Genomic DNA, 16,915 nt, shown 5'->3' on the forward strand with positions numbered 1-16,915 from the left:
TATCCCGAAATTGTCTCGTTTTGTTGCTGTACTACGTTACTTATGATCTAGTCGAAAGAAAACTGGGAGACCCAAGAGTATTGTGATGTAAATGCGTGTATATTTCTATTAGTCATCCGTAGAAAAAGAAGCACATAGCAAATATTCATACAATAGGTAATACAGCGATTGCCGTACATGAATCATAATCCACTGAGAGTATCACGTACCTCGCCATGTAACGCGCGGTACATAAATACATCGGAAAATGTGCACATCTCGAATGGTTGTGTCATCTGCTACACTCATTTTACAAATACATACATAGAAAATGTGCGAATCCCAATTGCGTTAGAAAGACAACCCTTTCCCGCAATCGTTTCAATTACTCTTCGACACGTGAACGATTAACTTTATACCCGTGTGATGATGTAATGCTCTATACATCGGCGCACGAGCACTGTATTCGCGTACAAACGACAGGATTTTAAACAATAATTTACACGTCTTCTTATAATAGTGCTTCTAGAAGCACACGCATGGGGTTGTGCACGCTGTTCAGCTTTGGCATCTCTACTCCTGGAGCTTGTATACCCTCGTGCAGACTATGTCGTCAACCTTCATGATCTGTAACGAAAGTAACGTGCAACGTTAATAATGTTCTCACACGGAGCACTCGCAGTAATAATTCCCCGTGTTAATAATCATTCCTAACACAGGAGAGCGAGGAAGAGAGGGAGGGAGAAGGGGTGCGTGCGGGAATAATTCCGACGCCGGTATCTCACGGTATCTTAACCGTGAGGACCGTGCCGCCAGACGAATCAATGGGTCTTTATTGGCACCGTTTCGGAGCGCGGTGCTGCAGAATTGTACGTGTCACGAACAGGAGAAGCGTATGCGATAATTGGCCGGACATTTGACGAATCATTATGACATTAGCCGATCGTGCAACGGTCCTTTAATGTGACGTTCCTGCACGTAGCTTTTGTACTTTAATCGGTAACACGCAAAACGAATTAACGCTTCAAGTGTTTACAGGGAACGGATGATGTGCAACACGATTCATCGCGCCGTTGTAACGAGCAACTCCGAGCATTTCGCGCTGTATTGTCAAGACGTTCCTTGATTAATGGAATTCAATCATGGAGTGCTAAATGAGAAGCAGCTGTAATAATACATTTAAATATCTTTACTGTGAGATTACGAAAGAGTAACAAAAAGTTGCATGTAACTTGAGAGGGAAATATTACGGTGAAAAAAATTTATTTTTTTTAATCAAGATGTTCGTTGTATTAATGCGCTGTTTTAAATTCACCAAAGCGATGCGTGGACACGAGTTTAGTTTATAGCCGGACGTGCGCGAACTTAACGTATAGGATGTAAGCAAAGTAACATAATGTGCTTCTTGCTTAGTATTTACTTACTGTCAAGGATTAAAGCATCGCCTTGCTTTCTCGGTATTGAATATTATTACATTGACTACATTTATGTAGACTAATCGAATACATTACATTCGCGATCGAAGATTAATGGACGTACTACTCTTGTGAACGATAAATATTCTTGCAACCACGTAGCCTGAATAAGATTTCTTACTCGATTAATTTCATCGGAATGCAACGATTGGAACGCTTACCGCTTTCATTTCCGTCGGCCCGAATTCCCTCTCGATCGTCGTGTCCTTCTCGCCCTTCTGTAGCTGCATGAGCTTGTTACCCTCCAAAGTGCAGACGCTCTTCACTTTTCTGCCGTCCGCGGTCTCCTCGTCGAACTCCTCGCCGAGTTTGAATTTGATCTCCGTGCTCTTGAAGGTACTGGTGGTCTTCAGGGTGTACATTCCGTCTTTCTCCGTCAATTCGACGACGGGGCTGACGCTGCTACCCATCTTGCGCGTCACCATACCTACCCCTGAAAAAAAGCGTATGCACGAGTCAGTCAACGTGCACTCGAGGAAATTCATCGTGCAAGCAGAAATTGCAATCGATGAAAATTGAAGCTCATCAAAGTGTATACATAGCAAAGCTCAAAACAAGTTACGTAACTACGAGAAGCACATTGCATCGCATGATATCCTATCAAACTCCACTGAACGTTTAGATAACGTATATCTATTAGCAGAGTCCACTTGACGTTAAACGAACAACAAAACGGAGAGATTTCATCATCTGTTTGTACTTCTGAAGCCCGGTTCGCGAAACGCATTTCCCTTTCAATGAGAGAGAGAAAAAAAAAGAAAAAGCTACCGAACCCTCGATTTTTTTACGAGAAAAAGGAGAAAATTAAATTCGAGTTGCTCACTCCCACGCCCCATCCCATACATGAGAAAGACGCCTCCCCACACACCCCTTACGTATCCAGCCACGTGGGTTACCTCACCTAAGGCTTTCACGATATCCTATCAAACTCCACTGAACGTTTAGATAACGTATATCTATTAGCAGAGTCCACTTGACGTTAAACGGACGATAAAACGGAGAGATTTCATCATCTGTTTGCACTTCTGAAGCCCGGTTCGCGAAACGCATTTCCCTTTCAATGAGAGAGAGAAAAAAAAAAGAAAAAGCTACCGAACCCTCGATTTTTTTACGAGAAAAAGGAGAAAATTAAATTCGAGTTGCTCACTCCCACGCCCCATCCCATACATGAGAAAGACGCCTGCCCACACACCCCTTACGTATCCAGCCACGTGGGTTACCTCACCTAAGGCTTTCACGATATCCTATCAAACTCCACTGAACGTTTAGATAACGTATATCTATTAGCAGAGTCCACTTGACGTTAAACGGACGATAAAACGGAGAGATTTCATCATCTGTTTGCACTTCTGAAGCCCGGTTCGCGAAACGCATTTCCCTTTCAATGAGAGAGAGAAAAAAAAAAGAAAAAGCTACCGAATCCTCGATTTTTTTACGAGAAAAAGGAGAAAATTAAATTCGAGTTGCTCACTCCCACGCCCCATCCCATACATGAGAAAGACGCCTCCCCACACACCCCTTACGTATCCAGCCACGTGGGTTACCTCACCTAAGGCTTTCACGATATCCTATCAAACTCCACTGAACGTTTAGATAACGTATATCTATTAGCAGAGTCCACTTGACGTTAAACGGACGATAAAACGGAGAGATTTCATCATCTGTTTGCACTTCTGAAGCCCGGTTCGCGAAACGCATTTCCCTTTCAATGAGAGAGAGAAAAAAAAAGAAAAAGCTACCGAACCCTCGATTTTTTTACGAGAAAAAGGAGAAAATTAAATTCGAGTTGCTCACTCCCACGCCCCATCCCATACATGAGAAAGACGCCTGCCCACACACCCCTTACGTATCCAGCCACGTGGGTTACCTCACCTAAGGCTTTCACGATATCCTATCAAACTCCACTGAACGTTTAGATAACGTATATCTATTAGCAGAGTCCACTTGACGTTAAACGGACGATAAAACGGAGAGATTTCATCATCTGTTTGCACTTCTGAAGCCCGGTTCGCGAAACGCATTTCCCTTTCAATGAGAGAGAGAAAAAAAAAAGAAAAAGCTACCGAATCCTCGATTTTTTTACGAGAAAAAGGAGAAAATTAAATTCGAGTTGCTCACTCCCACGCCCCATCCCATACATGAGAAAGACGCCTGCCCACACACCCCTTACGTATCCAGCCACGTGTGTTACCTCACCTAAGGCTTTCATGTATTCATCGAACTTGTCGCTCGACTGGAGCTTATACCGCTTGCCCAATATACCGGTCATTACTTGCGACATTGTTAACGATGTTTCACTGACGCCAGCAAGAACGAGACTGACCAACGCCGCGGCTGATTTCCATGCTATATGTGCGCGCTTCTATAATTGATTAGACTTGATATCTCTATAGGTGAGTAGCGCCAAGTTTATCGCACGGCGGTGAGACATACAGGATGCGACTCAGTTAAAATCCGATGTAAACTTTGAAGTTTGACCCGTCCGAACAGCCGCACGCTATTTATAGACCTTGCGAATTATCATCCGTGTAACACGTTAACATGAGCGAGTATTGTATATCGCGACTTCGTGGTACACGAGTTACGTGTCAACCGGCCTGCGAACTCGACATTGAGACTTTCCTCAGTAACACGTCTCGTAGAACAGCTGTTCCATAACTATTCCAGCTTAAGTGCCGCTCAAGCAGGATAATTAGCAAAATAATTTTAATAATTAAATTAAAGTGATTACTAAAATAATAATTAACTAGCAATAATATCTAAGATATATTTTTGATAAAATATAATAATAAGAGAATACTTTTCAACCGTGAATCCTTTCTTGAAAGCTACAATGGCAACTGGAAGCGATAATACGTCATTCCCACCAGTTTACGATCGCAAAAGAATTATCTAGCGCGGATCGATACAATTAAAGAGTCTCGTATCAGGGGAACATCTCGCTTGACGACAAACCGACTTTCGTGCCCGCGAAAATTCTTGTAGGTGACCTTATAAAGAGGCGAGGTGCCTTTATCTCGCCGGCAGGTGATAACGAGGTAACAACAAGTCCGTCTTCGAGGCGCGTTCGAGTCACGTCTCGATGTACTTATCGATTTTATCACTCGGTGCTTTACTGCGTTTCCCAGAAAAGCCGGCGCGTTATTTCCGCCGCGGCGGCACCGGGACGCAACGCGTCGGAGACGGTGCGTCTAGACTTGGCCGTTTATTTAATTTCCGGCGAGCAGCCCCCGAAGATTACCGTAACAACGTCGGGGCGAGGGTGGGAACAGCCATTGAACGGTTCTGCAAAGAGCACTCCGCCGGTCCGCCCGATGATGAATCGGCCGGCCGCGTATAATCGCGAGGCTGCCTTAGCGACCCTCTAATAAGAGTCTGGCCATAGAGCGATTTGGTCAAAATCGTGCGAGAGAGAAAGATATATATATTCGCTAAGAATGCAATTTTAATGAGTATACAGGGTGTCCCGGGTTTTAACCGACAAACTGCGGGAGCATATTCTACTAGTGGAAATAAGAAAAAATTCTTATATCGAGTTTGCTTAGAAATGCTTTATTACAAAGTTATAAACCAATATTGAAAAGAAATATCAGATAAGTAACAACGGAACATAGTGTAGAATTTGGAAGGTCGAAGATGTTTATGTTACGTGTATTCACATGTATTCATGTTCACTATTACTATCAGAATGCCAAAAGTGTTTTCAAATGAGGAATACACTGATATTCATTTCGTGTACGGATTCTGTGACGGAAATGCACGAGCTGCCGTACGAGAGTATCGACGTAGATTTTCTAACAGGAGAGTACCAGATAGATTTAAAGCAACGAATTACTAATTCAGTTACTGAGATGCAACCAAATTTTCAGGAATGTCGTACCGTAACAAATTCTGTACTACGTCGATGTCTAGCTTGTATCGATGTGCAAGGACAACATTTTGAAATGCGTCGCTAAATCATTGCGTAGATAATTTTTATTTTTGTGAAAAAATCCGTTGTTACTTGTCTCATATTTCTTTTCAATATTGGTTTATAACTTTGTAATAAAGCATTTCTAAGCAAACTCGATATAAGAATTTTTTCTTATTTCCACTAGTAGAATATGCTCCCGCAGTTTGTCGGTTAAAACCCGGGACACCCTGTATACTCATTAAAATTGCGTTCTTAGCGAATATATATCTTTCTCTCTCGCACGATTTTGACCAAACCGCTCTATGGCCAGACTCTTATTGGAGGGTCTCTAGGCTGCCTCTTCTCGAGACGACATCCGGATAGAACGTCTATCTGCGGACAGGCCAATCCGGCACACTCGCCGTCTACCCGCAATCAACGCGGAAATCCCGCGCTATCCTTGGCAGCAGAAGGAAACGATCGTACCAACAGAAGTAGATAGGAATGCATCCATGTTTGCACGAGCTGCGCGATAATGCGCGTTATCTTTTCCCTCTCGCTTTCGAGCAGCTTTGCGTACAAGTTTTGATCGTCGCGTATGCGGCTAGCTTCTTCCAGATCCGGCATATCTTTCGCGGGAATTCTTGCGGTGCGAGTAAACGCGCGCGCGATTCGACTGGCAATTGCGATTTATTAATCTCGTTGATGAATTAATTCAAGTGTTAAATTGGACGACAATCGGACATGCGTGCGGCTGGAATTAAGATCGAGGTCAGGTCGTTGCACGAGCATGAGGGCGTAATTTAACGTATTAAAATCGATTACGTCCCCGGTCCCCATTGATATCTCGCTGATGCGCAGGCAAATTTAATTAATTAGCCCGTTAAATTCGTGATGAGCCATTAACGATACTATGGTGGGCGGAACCCATCTGTAACACACTTATGTGCGTTATGCTTTCGGCGAGCAACGTAAAATTTCCGCTCGCATGGAGCTCGCGTCGCTGAAAATCAGGCTCAACAACTGCGTAGTAATCTAAATCAACATCATTGAAATCGATATCGTCGAGCATAATTCCACCGAAATTGTAGTATACATAGGCGGTCGCAATGTTGTCCCCTTTCAGACATTCTCCGATATTTGTCCCTCGGCTTTCCACGTAAAGCCCTCACGCCCGGCTCACGGTAATGAAGCGTGCATATTTATACAGCACGGTTTATGGCTGCAAAACATCGCAGTGTTTCTGCCGCGTGCAAACACGAGGCGCCAACGGGAGATCTCATTATGATAATATTTCGCTTTAATATGCGCATGTTTCACAATTCATGAGAAACCTATAATTATACCGCAGCTGTACCTCGATCGCGACTCTAGATACTTAGAAATAAATTACATTAGGGAATAGAAAGAATACATTTCATTAAGGAAAAGTTGCTAGATATTGCGCAATGACAATGACCAAGTTTGCACGGCAACGTTAATCGGGTTTAATAACATCCGTAGTTCTAAAACTGCCCAATTGCAACTATTCTCCTGAGGAATGGAATGACTGTGATTGGCCAACCTTATAACTAACTACGGATGTTATTAAACCCGATTAACGTTGCCGTGTAATGGCACTCAATGACCAAGTTTGCACGGCAACGTTAATCGGGTTTAATAACATCCGTAGTTCTAAAACTGCCCAATTGCAACTATTCTCCTGAAGAATGGAATGACTGTGATTGGCCAACCTTATAACTAACTACGGATGTATTAAACCGGATTAACGTTGCCGTGTAATGGCACTCAATGACCAAGTTTGCACGGCAACGTTAATCGGGTTTAATAACATCCGTAGTTCTAAAACTGCCCAATTGCAACTATTCTCCTGAAGAATGGAATGACTGTGATTGGCCAACCTTATAACTAACTACGGATGTATTAAACCGGATTAACGTTGCCGTGTAATGGCACTCAATGACCAAGTTTGCACGGCAACGTTAATCGGGTTTAATAACATCCGTAGTTCTAAAACTGCCCAATTGCAACTATTCTCCTGAGGAATGGAATGACTGTGATTGGCCAACCTTATAACTAACTACGGATGTTATTAAACCGGATTAACGTTGCCGTGTAATGGCACTCAATGTTTGCCGTGGTTCCACAGAGAAGATCCCCAGAGGACAAATGAGCGACCAAAGCGAGGAGTTTCGACAACATCGCGACTCTCAATGACAATACTAACGGAACACTCGGCGAGGGTACGCGAGGACGTCGCTCGAGGGCCTTTCGAAGGAATCAAACGACTTTCAAGCGGTTCGCGATATTTACTCCCTACGAAGTTCGCCAGGTGCTAATCGGCGTGGTCGATAATCAAGCGCGCGTGCATCCTAAAATTAGGATTCCCCGATGCACTCGGCCTCGCGTCGCCGGAGCGCTGCCAAGCAACACCGGCGCGTCTCAATTACGTACCGAGCGCCTTCATGAACTCGTCGAAGTTCTCGCTGTTGGACAGCTTGTAACGCTTGCCTAGGAACTCGCTGGACATGGTGGGACGTCGTCGACGGAAGAACCGCTCACGGTGTCACGTGGAAGGTAAAGCAAGGGTGCCGGCAGAGAGAGACCTGGTCAACACAGAGGGGCGACTGGTGCCTCCTGTTCGATCGGCGCGGATACGGGAACTGAACAGGACCGGCAGAACGAGAAGTTCGAGCCACGAAATTCCATCTCTCCCGGATTATTTCACCTCTCTCTCCCTCTCCCTTTTTCCCTGCCTATCTCCCTCTCTCTCTCTCTCTCTCTCTCTCTCTCTCTCTCTCTCTACTTCTGCCGGTCCCTCCCACACCCGCTCGCTTGTTCCGCCTTCGTCTCGTCGGGGTCACGGGTTCCCTCTCCCTATACTTCCTACACTTCCTTCTCTTTCTCTCTGAAATCCGCCCTTTTCCTTCTCGCCAAATTACTCCGTCTCCCTCGAGCCCGAGCCCCGGCACGGTTCTCTTTCCTTTCGGCCCTGCCACTTCCTAGCGTTCGAAATATTTCCCCGTCTCGTTCCCACCCGGATACCCCCGAACTTTCCCCTCTTGGAAATCCGTTTGCAGCTGCGCGCTTAAGCGCGCTCCAGCCCCCCGCGCCCCTCGCTGCTTGTGCAATTTTTATCTTCACGACCTCGTAATATATCGATTTTTATTTTTCCTTTTGTATTCGTATGCGAGTGATGTATTAGAGGATAAAGGGAACCGAAATTGCCGATAAACTCGTGCGAACCATACCGGAACATAATAAACGATCAAATTGTATTGTAATTGTATTATAATTAGTACAAGAGGTTATGGACGAATTATAAACTTCGTATCATCCCAACGTCGCTGGTATATTTGTCGAGCGAGGCGAGTCGCTCCGTTTATCTAACGTAAGATTTACGGTTTACTTTCGCATAAGCGCCCAGCAAACACAAAGTAACAGTAATATACATGTTAGTTATAATTTCTCACTCATTAATATAAATACAACATAACATACGTGTTATGTAACAATTACATTGTTGAGTGGGAAATTATAACTAACATGTATATTACTGTTACTTTGTGTTTGCTGGGCGATTCGCAGGAAATATTACATGCATAAATATTGCAGCGCAAACTTTCCCAACAGACAGTATACCGTGCATTTGCACGGAGCGGTATACCGGTACAATTTTTCGCATGAAGATAAGCTCTGCGCACGAAATGCGCGGTCATTACAATTATCTGCATTATATTAGGAGTGTGATTTAGTTTTGAGGGTTTTGCAACAGATGGCTGTAGTGTCAGTTTGTCCCAATAGCTGTTTCCGATAACTGTTGTTTCTTACAGTGTTGACATTATCCATGACATTTAGTAGCATTATAGCAATCGTGTTTATATCATCGTAAAAATGCAACTTCCGAAACAGTATTTTCGACATGCGTTGCTTTTGTTTTTTAATCAAAAGAAAACTGCGGCTGACGGTTATAGAATTCTTGTGGAAACTTATGGTGATTCTGCCCCATCAATTAAGACGTGTGAATACTGGTTTAGACGCTTTAAAAGTGGTCATACTGATGTGAAGGACAAAGAACGCTCGGGACAACCAAGAAAGCTTGAAAATGCAGATTTGCAAGCATTATTGCACGAAAATCCAACACGATCCACTTCAGAACTTGCCAGAGCATTAAATGTTGATCGTACAACAGTTACGAAACATTTACATGAAATGGGAAAAATTCAGAAAGAAGGGAAATGGGTTCGACATGAATTATCGGAAAGTGCCATTGCGAATCGGTTGAACATTTGCATTTCGTTGATCTCCAGGCACAAAAAGAAGCGTCTTTTGTCTCGGATTGTTACTGGGGATGAAAAGTGGATCTATTTTGATAATCCGAAACGCAGAAAATCATGGGTGGATCCAGGCGAACCATCAACATCCACTCCGAGACGCAATATTCACGGTTGAAAAGTAATGCTCTGTATTTGGTGGGATAGTGTACTATGAGCTGTTAAATCCGCATGAGACTGTCACGGCTGATCGTTATCGACACCAATTGTACAAGTTGAAGCAAGCGTTGGACCAAAAACGACCAGCAATTGCGAGTAAACGACGGAAAGTGATTCTTCTTCGTGACAACGCTCGACCTGACGTTGCGTTATCAGTGAAAGAAACACTATTAGAGCTCGAATGGCAAGTCTTACCGCACCCCGCGTATTCTCCATGCGATTATTATTTGTTCCGGTGGATGCAACACGCTTTAGAGGATACACACTTTGATAATTTCGAAGAAGTGCGAAAATTCGTCGACGAATGGATCAACTGAAAAGAAGAGTCATTTTATCGTGGTGGAATCCATCTCTTGCCAGAGCATTAAATGTTGATCGTACAACAGTTACGAAACATTTACATGAAATGGGAAAAATTCAGAAAGAAGGGAAATGGGTTCGACATGAATTATCGGAAAGTGCCATTTGAACATTTGCATTTCGTTGATCGCCAGGCAAAAAAAGAAGCGTCTTTTGTCTCGGATTGTTACTGGGGATGAAAAGTGGATCTATTTTGATAATCCGAAACGCAGAAAATCATGGGTGGATCCAGGCGAACCATCAACATCCACTCCGAGACGCAATATTCACGGTTGAAAAGTAATGCTCTGTATTTGGTGGGATAGTGTACTATGAGCTGTTAAATCCGCATGAGACTGTCACGGCTGATCGTTATCGACACCAATTGTACAAGTTGAAGCAAGCGTTGGACCAAAAACGACCAGCAATTGCGAGTAAACGACGGAAAGTGATTCTTCTTCGTGACAACGCTCGACCTGACGTTGCGTTATCAGTGAAAGAAACACTATTAGAGCTCGAATGGCAAGTCTTACCGCACCCCGCGTATTCTCCATGCGATTATTATTTGTTCCGGTGGATGCAACACGCTTTAGAGGATACACACTTTGATAATTTCGAAGAAGTGCGAAAATTCGTCGACGAATGGATGAACTGAAAAGAAGAATGATTTTATCGTGGTGGAATCCATCTCTTGCCAGAAAGATGGGAAAAAGTTATAGAAAAGGAAGGAAAATATTTTGATTAAGGTATTCATTCATTATCATATTTAAATACATGCGTTTTTGAGCAAAAAAACCCTCAAACTAAATCACACCTCTAATAATATCTGTATCGCGATATGATGAAAGCGCGTTATCCGATCGCGGAGTGTTATCGCAAATAAGTCGCGAAAAATTTCCGTTCGCAGCCGCGTGCAAAATGCAGCGATCGGTTTCGGAGCATGTGCACTTATGGATAATTCGAAGTTCAAGAACGGCGCAAAGTCGTGTACACGTAGACGTATGTAGACGCGCGAATGTGCCATGCGTGATACAAGGTGTACATCGGACGATACGAACGGCCGCTCCTGATTGGTCGATGGATCAGCGCGCGCGACTCCACGACGAATCGTTTCTATGTTCGAATAAACGGTTAATGGCACTCGCACTCTCTCATAATCTTCTCGTAATTGTCTTCGAAGTTCTGCACACGGCGTCACATTACATTGTTCATATTCCGATCTATAACCCTATTCATCGTGGTGTTCGCGTGTAAAACTCGTTGCCGCTTGACTCATTCATTCTTTTGATGGGAGGTTTTGCTGCTCATCAGAACACACCCGCAATCAACCTTTCGTTCATTCAATTGCTCGCATCTTTTTCATATTATTGTCTCGATCTATTATCCCAGGCAGCACATGTTAGCCTAATATATGTTTCTTAGACGTATCTAATGTCTAAGAAACATAAAGTACCATTTAAGAAACGGTTTAAATAGAAACCGTTTTTAGACCTCAATTTTAAAAACGTATTTTTCACGTTTCCACAGAAACGAAAAATATGTTTTATTAAATTGATTTGAAATTATATAATTAATATAGAAAAAATAGTAATTTCTACTTACTTTGCGAGTATTAATTATTTTTACATCATACGTTTCAATGTACTCGATTATGGAACAAGAGACAAAAATCAACACAAGTGTGTGTGATTCCCACCTCTGATTCACCAAGCGACCGATAGATGGCCGGCCAGACGTGACGTTCTCGCAAGTAACATTTGTGTTATCACCTTATAAATAACCATCCGGAAAACCGATCCAATACTCTTTTCTTCTTCTCTTTTGAAACTTTTGAGATCACTATTACTTGAAGTGATATTTCAAAAGAGCGAGATTCCACTACACGAAATTTAGAGAGTAATTCATAAAATATAAAAATGTAGTTTTTTACAAAAATGTGACTTAACTCTGTCTATCTTTGAGGCACTGATATATAGAATGATAAATATTTTTCTGATGGTTTCTGAAACGTTTTTTTGCCGAAAAAGAAACGTTTTTTCGTTGGACATTTTTCTCCTAAATAAACGTTTCAATAAAATGGTTATGAAACGTTACGGCAAAACGGTTTTGAAACCAATGTGTGCTGCCTGGGATGTCACCATCGGAAATGCATCACCATATCTTTAGAAGTAATTTTAATATTATCAGGCGCATGTAAAATAATCTCTTTAACCAAACGTCAAAATTGGTGATTTTCATTACAATAAAAATTAAATCGACCAGTCCGCCATGTTTTAAATCGCGTGTTGCGACATTTCAAAAATGGCGTTTCAAAATCGCCATTTTTTAAGATTTAACATTCATCAACGACGAATAAAGACATCGGATCGGTTTGCCATCTAATATTTTAAACATCGAATGACATTGACGACTGACGTTTTGCTGGAATCGATTTAATAAGGAATTTAGGTTTTCAATAAAGAATCCGGTAATCAAAATAAACGTTACGTTCGCGTCTCGACGATGTCGCCGTGACGAGAGGACGACACCGAAGAACGGTGCGCAGCACGCGCGGTTCCGTGGTCGATCTCGTTGCGATCCGCAACGACTGCCACGGTCGATAACGGTGCGGTGGAAACGCGTCGACATACCCACTTACACACGCCCGCCGCACACGCGACGATGTCGCGTAGCAACACGTAAATTCCGACACCGCGCCGGCGACCTGGCAACGTCGCGGCGGCGCGAATTCCGCACTCGCCGATAGAGGGTGTATCTCCTGATGCAAACCGGCTGGAACATTCACCGATATATCGATGGCATTGATCCTGCGAGAACATTTTAGCGGACGGTCGCTACCTGTTCTTCTTCCGGTTCTTCGCGTGCTACCTGCCAAGGATCACCCGAGTGCGAAGAGTGTTCCCCGATCGCTACCTTCGTACTTTCATTCCGCCGGAAGCACAAAAAGTTTTCTGTCGTTTTTTTATTTCTGAAATTCCCCGAATTACTGAATAAAGTTGCGGCGTCCTCGTTTACAGCATTCGATAAAGCTCGACTCCGAATTGACATTTAAAATTGATTAATATATATATATATATTTATTAAACGGGAAAAACCCTCTAGTATACAGTAGATTACAAGAGAAAATGAAAAAAAAGACGAAGATGAAGAGTACATAGAATCCAACGGACACGTGATACAACGAAAACGAAAAAACATGATGTTTGATTGCGGTACAAATCAATGGGCAGTGACATTCCATTAATTAGTAAATTCACTGCAAGGATAGTCCAGTATATTCAGTCCCACAATAGTAGTGAATACAAAAAATACAACCATTGTTATCACCCACCTTGAATCTTAATACGGGGAAAAGCAGCTCTAATCGCATTAGGAGAAGCATAAAAAAAGTCAATATATGGGGAAAATGCATTCGCAGCAATACGGAGACGATTTAATGGCTTATGGTAACCACACGATGAACGAAGAGACTCAACATGAAACAATTCAGCCCGCCTTACGGTCCTACCAGGGACATGCAGACCGATGCATTCCAGAAAATCTGGGCAATCAATGCGACCGCTAATTATGTTCCGCACAAACACCAGATCCGCCTGAGTTCTCCTGTCCCTCAAAGATAACAAGCCCAATTCGCGATGCAAATAATCATAATCTTGGTCAAAAAAGTTCATCGGTCTAAGCAACCTAAAACTGACCCGGCGGAGAAAGCGGTGCTGGATACGCTCAATCATGTCGCACTGATATACCAGATAGGGAGCCCAAACTAAAGATGCGTAATTTAAACGAATAAACATAAAAAAATGAATAAACATAAATCATAAAACATAAAAAAAGAAAGAATATATAACTTCGTTGTCGGCTTTTTTGGCAATTTGCTTTCGCGAGCGTTTACCGGAAAGGCGCCTCCGACGCGAAATAGTTCGCGACGTCCGGTGCGAGTGACGCGATTCCGCCGTGTTTCGGGCCGCCCTCGCCGCCGCGGCACGGACGCGACGTAACTGACGCGCCGGTCTGGCAACGTCGCGGACGGCATAGATTCCGCTCCGCAACCGCAACCGCACGTTTGCCGGGCCGCCATGATATCAAAGCAGTGCTGGCCGTGCAACGGTTTCTCCGCAGTGACGCGCAAGCCGCTGCCGACGACGCGACGTGACGGACGTCGGGCACACGGCTGGCCATCCGCGGCAGTTCCGTTGCCGATTTCGCGTACGCCGATCTCACCGGGGATCGCCAGTGTGATAGAAGAACCGCTTTTTTCGCGAGCGGGTCGATCACCGCCGCGATTCGTCTGCGCGAATTCCTCGGAGAAGGAACCTCGACCGGAAGGTCCTATCCTTCCACCGAGACTCGTCAACGCTCTCGAGTTTGTCTCGATTCATTCCCGCTGCTCGATCTCGCGAAGTCACGAGGCGGTCGCAAAGTAGAATCGAATTCTGTTCCGCCGCGAAGTACGGAATCGAAGATCGGCGAAAGCGAGCGAGCGAGTTGGGGCGTATCGAACGTTTTATGAGGATGTTCGATACCGAGAAATTTATCGAGGAGATTGAGAGACGGCCGGCGATCTACGACGTGAATCGCGGCGAGTACAACGACCGTAACGCCAAGATGACCGCGTGGGACGAGGTCTGCCAGGTGATGGTACCGAATTGGGCGCGCTTGACGGACGAGGAGAGAAACGTGGAAGGTATATAGCACGCCGTCGCCGCCATTGTCGCCGCTGCGATTTATCGATCCGGATTCCGCCGCGAGCCGTTGCGCGGAGCGCGCCAAAGTCCGGAAATTTAGAATTCGCGTGGATCGATACGCTCCGCGCGCGCCCGAGCGATTCGAAACGGTTTTATCCTGGTCTTTACGATGCAACGCAATTGAATCGGTCTTCATGAGTGGAGAAGGTCGGAGTGTCCTCGAAGTGGCGCACTCGAAACTGATGTTCTTCTTACACTCGTTTCTTGTCGCATCACATTTATGATTATGATTTTGTTATGGTTCCTGTTTTTGTTATAACAGAAATTAATAGAAAGCGAAAGAAGAAATTATTTCGAAAAAATCTGTTTAGGTTCATTTGTAGTAGAAACAACATTTGCCATTGTATACGTTATAATTGCCGTTATTTCTAGAGAAAAATTTGCGCGGGAAATGGAGGAACATACGGGACTACTTCATGAAAGAACTGAAGCTTCAAAAGACGCCCGGACCCACTGGACGCAAGCGGAAGAAATATATGTACTTCGACCGCTTGTTATTCCTGATGCCGACGGTGGAAAATAAAAGGTATCGTTGAATACTGAAATTAAAAACAATTATGTTAAATGTTTTAAGTATACAGTTCAATTTTCAATCTAAATCCAATATTTTCCTTCAGGGGTTCCGCGACGATTAATCCTTGCAAGTCGGAAGAGAGCGAGGGTGAAGTGGACAATCCCGTGTTCGAGGACTACGATGTATCTCTTACCCATAGCGGTCCCGTAAATAGCAACAAGGATTACTACCAAACGAGCACTCCCTCTTACAAAGTCTATCCGCGTTACTCGAAACAGCTCTGCGAGACGTCCTTCCCCTTCGACAATGAGATACACGACATTCTGTCCTCGCACAGCAGCCAGCGCGTCACTGTCGACGAGGACGACTACGATAAAATGTTCCTCTTGTCGCTGTTACCGATCATCAGACAAGTACCGGAGCAGAAGAAGCTGGAAGTGAGGATACAGATGCAGCAGGTCCTGGCGATGGCACTCCGCTCGTCCGAAGACATTTGAGTCGTTTCACGCACATTTATGCTAAGATTTCTGCGGGAGTAGATCTTGCAGTGGCTTATTTGCGTTATTTTCGTCCGTCCCGTTTCAATTTCATCGAATTATTTCGTAAAATATACAGGGTGTCCCGGGTTTTAACCGACAAACTGCGGGAGCATATTCTACTAGTGGAAATAAGAAAAAATTCTTATATCGAGTTTGCTTAGAAATGCTTTATTACAAAGTTATAAACCAATATTGAAAAGGAATATGAGATAAGTAACAACGGAACATAGTGTAGAATTTGCAAGGTCGAAGATGTTTATGTTACGTGTATTCACATGTATTCATGTTCACTATTACTATCAGAATGCCACAAGTGTTTTCAAATGAGGAATACACTGATATTCGTTTCGTGTACGGATTCTGTGCCGGAAATGCACGAGCTGCCGTACGAGAGTATCGACGTAGATTTCCTAACAGGAGAGTACCAGATAGATTTAAAGCAACGAATTACTAATTCAGTTACTGAGATGCAACCAAATTTTCAGGAATGTACTGTAACAAATTCTGTACTACGTCGATGTCTAGCTTGTATCGATGTGCAAGGACAACATTTTGAAATGTGTCACTAAATCATTGCGTAGATAATTTTTATTTTTGTGAAAAAATCCGTTGTTACTTGTCTCATATTTCTTTTCAATATTGGTTTATAACTTTGTAATAAAGCATTTCTAAGCAAACTCGACATAAGAATTTTTTCTTATTTCCACTAGTAGAATATGCTCCCGCAGTTTGTCGGTTAAAACCCGGGACACCCTGTATATAGAATATTTTCTTCTGTAAAAACTGACCGAGAAATCTAATTGTATCGAAATGAAGATCAAATGATCGTTTCTCTTATACAAATGTAGAGTCAAGATAACGTTCAACAAAGTACTTTGATGTATGCAAACCATTAACGTAAGCTTCGATATTATAGATATAATATCATGCAAACTTTAA

General features: G+C 43.5%; 2 protein-coding genes across 4 annotated transcripts; one reads left to right on the plus strand and one right to left on the minus strand.

Moving 5' to 3' along the window:
- Positions 1-81: 81 nt before the first annotated feature.
- LOC105280533 (sodium/calcium exchanger regulatory protein 1) lies at positions 82-8,002 on the minus strand. 3 transcript variants are annotated; one of them, XM_026974355.1, is made up of 3 exons: positions 7,801-8,002; positions 1,616-1,887; positions 82-606 (listed from the first exon to the last, which is right to left on the minus strand). In XM_026974355.1, exons 1-3 carry the CDS (start codon positions 7,874-7,876, stop codon positions 553-555), a joined length of 402 nt encoding a protein of 133 aa, XP_026830156.1. In that variant the 5' UTR covers positions 7,877-8,002; the 3' UTR covers positions 82-552. The 3 variants fall into 3 exon arrangements, with proteins under 3 accessions (XP_026830156.1, XP_026830157.1, XP_026830155.1); XM_026974356.1 differs by having other exon boundaries at positions 7,858-8,000; XM_026974354.1 differs by lacking the exon at positions 7,801-8,002 and adding an exon at positions 3,651-3,800.
- A 6,337-nt stretch (positions 8,003-14,339) lies between these two features.
- On the plus strand, positions 14,340-16,109 carry LOC105280536. Its single transcript, XM_011341148.3, has 3 exons — positions 14,340-14,862; positions 15,296-15,449; positions 15,541-16,109. Exons 1-3 carry the CDS (start codon positions 14,685-14,687, stop codon positions 15,932-15,934), a joined length of 726 nt encoding a protein of 241 aa, XP_011339450.1. The 5' UTR covers positions 14,340-14,684; the 3' UTR covers positions 15,935-16,109.
- Positions 16,110-16,915: the final 806 nt, after the last annotated feature.

This window comes from Ooceraea biroi, chromosome 12 (genome assembly GCF_003672135.1).
Source record: "Ooceraea biroi isolate clonal line C1 chromosome 12, Obir_v5.4, whole genome shotgun sequence".
Taxonomy (NCBI): Eukaryota; Metazoa; Arthropoda; class Insecta; order Hymenoptera; family Formicidae; genus Ooceraea; species Ooceraea biroi.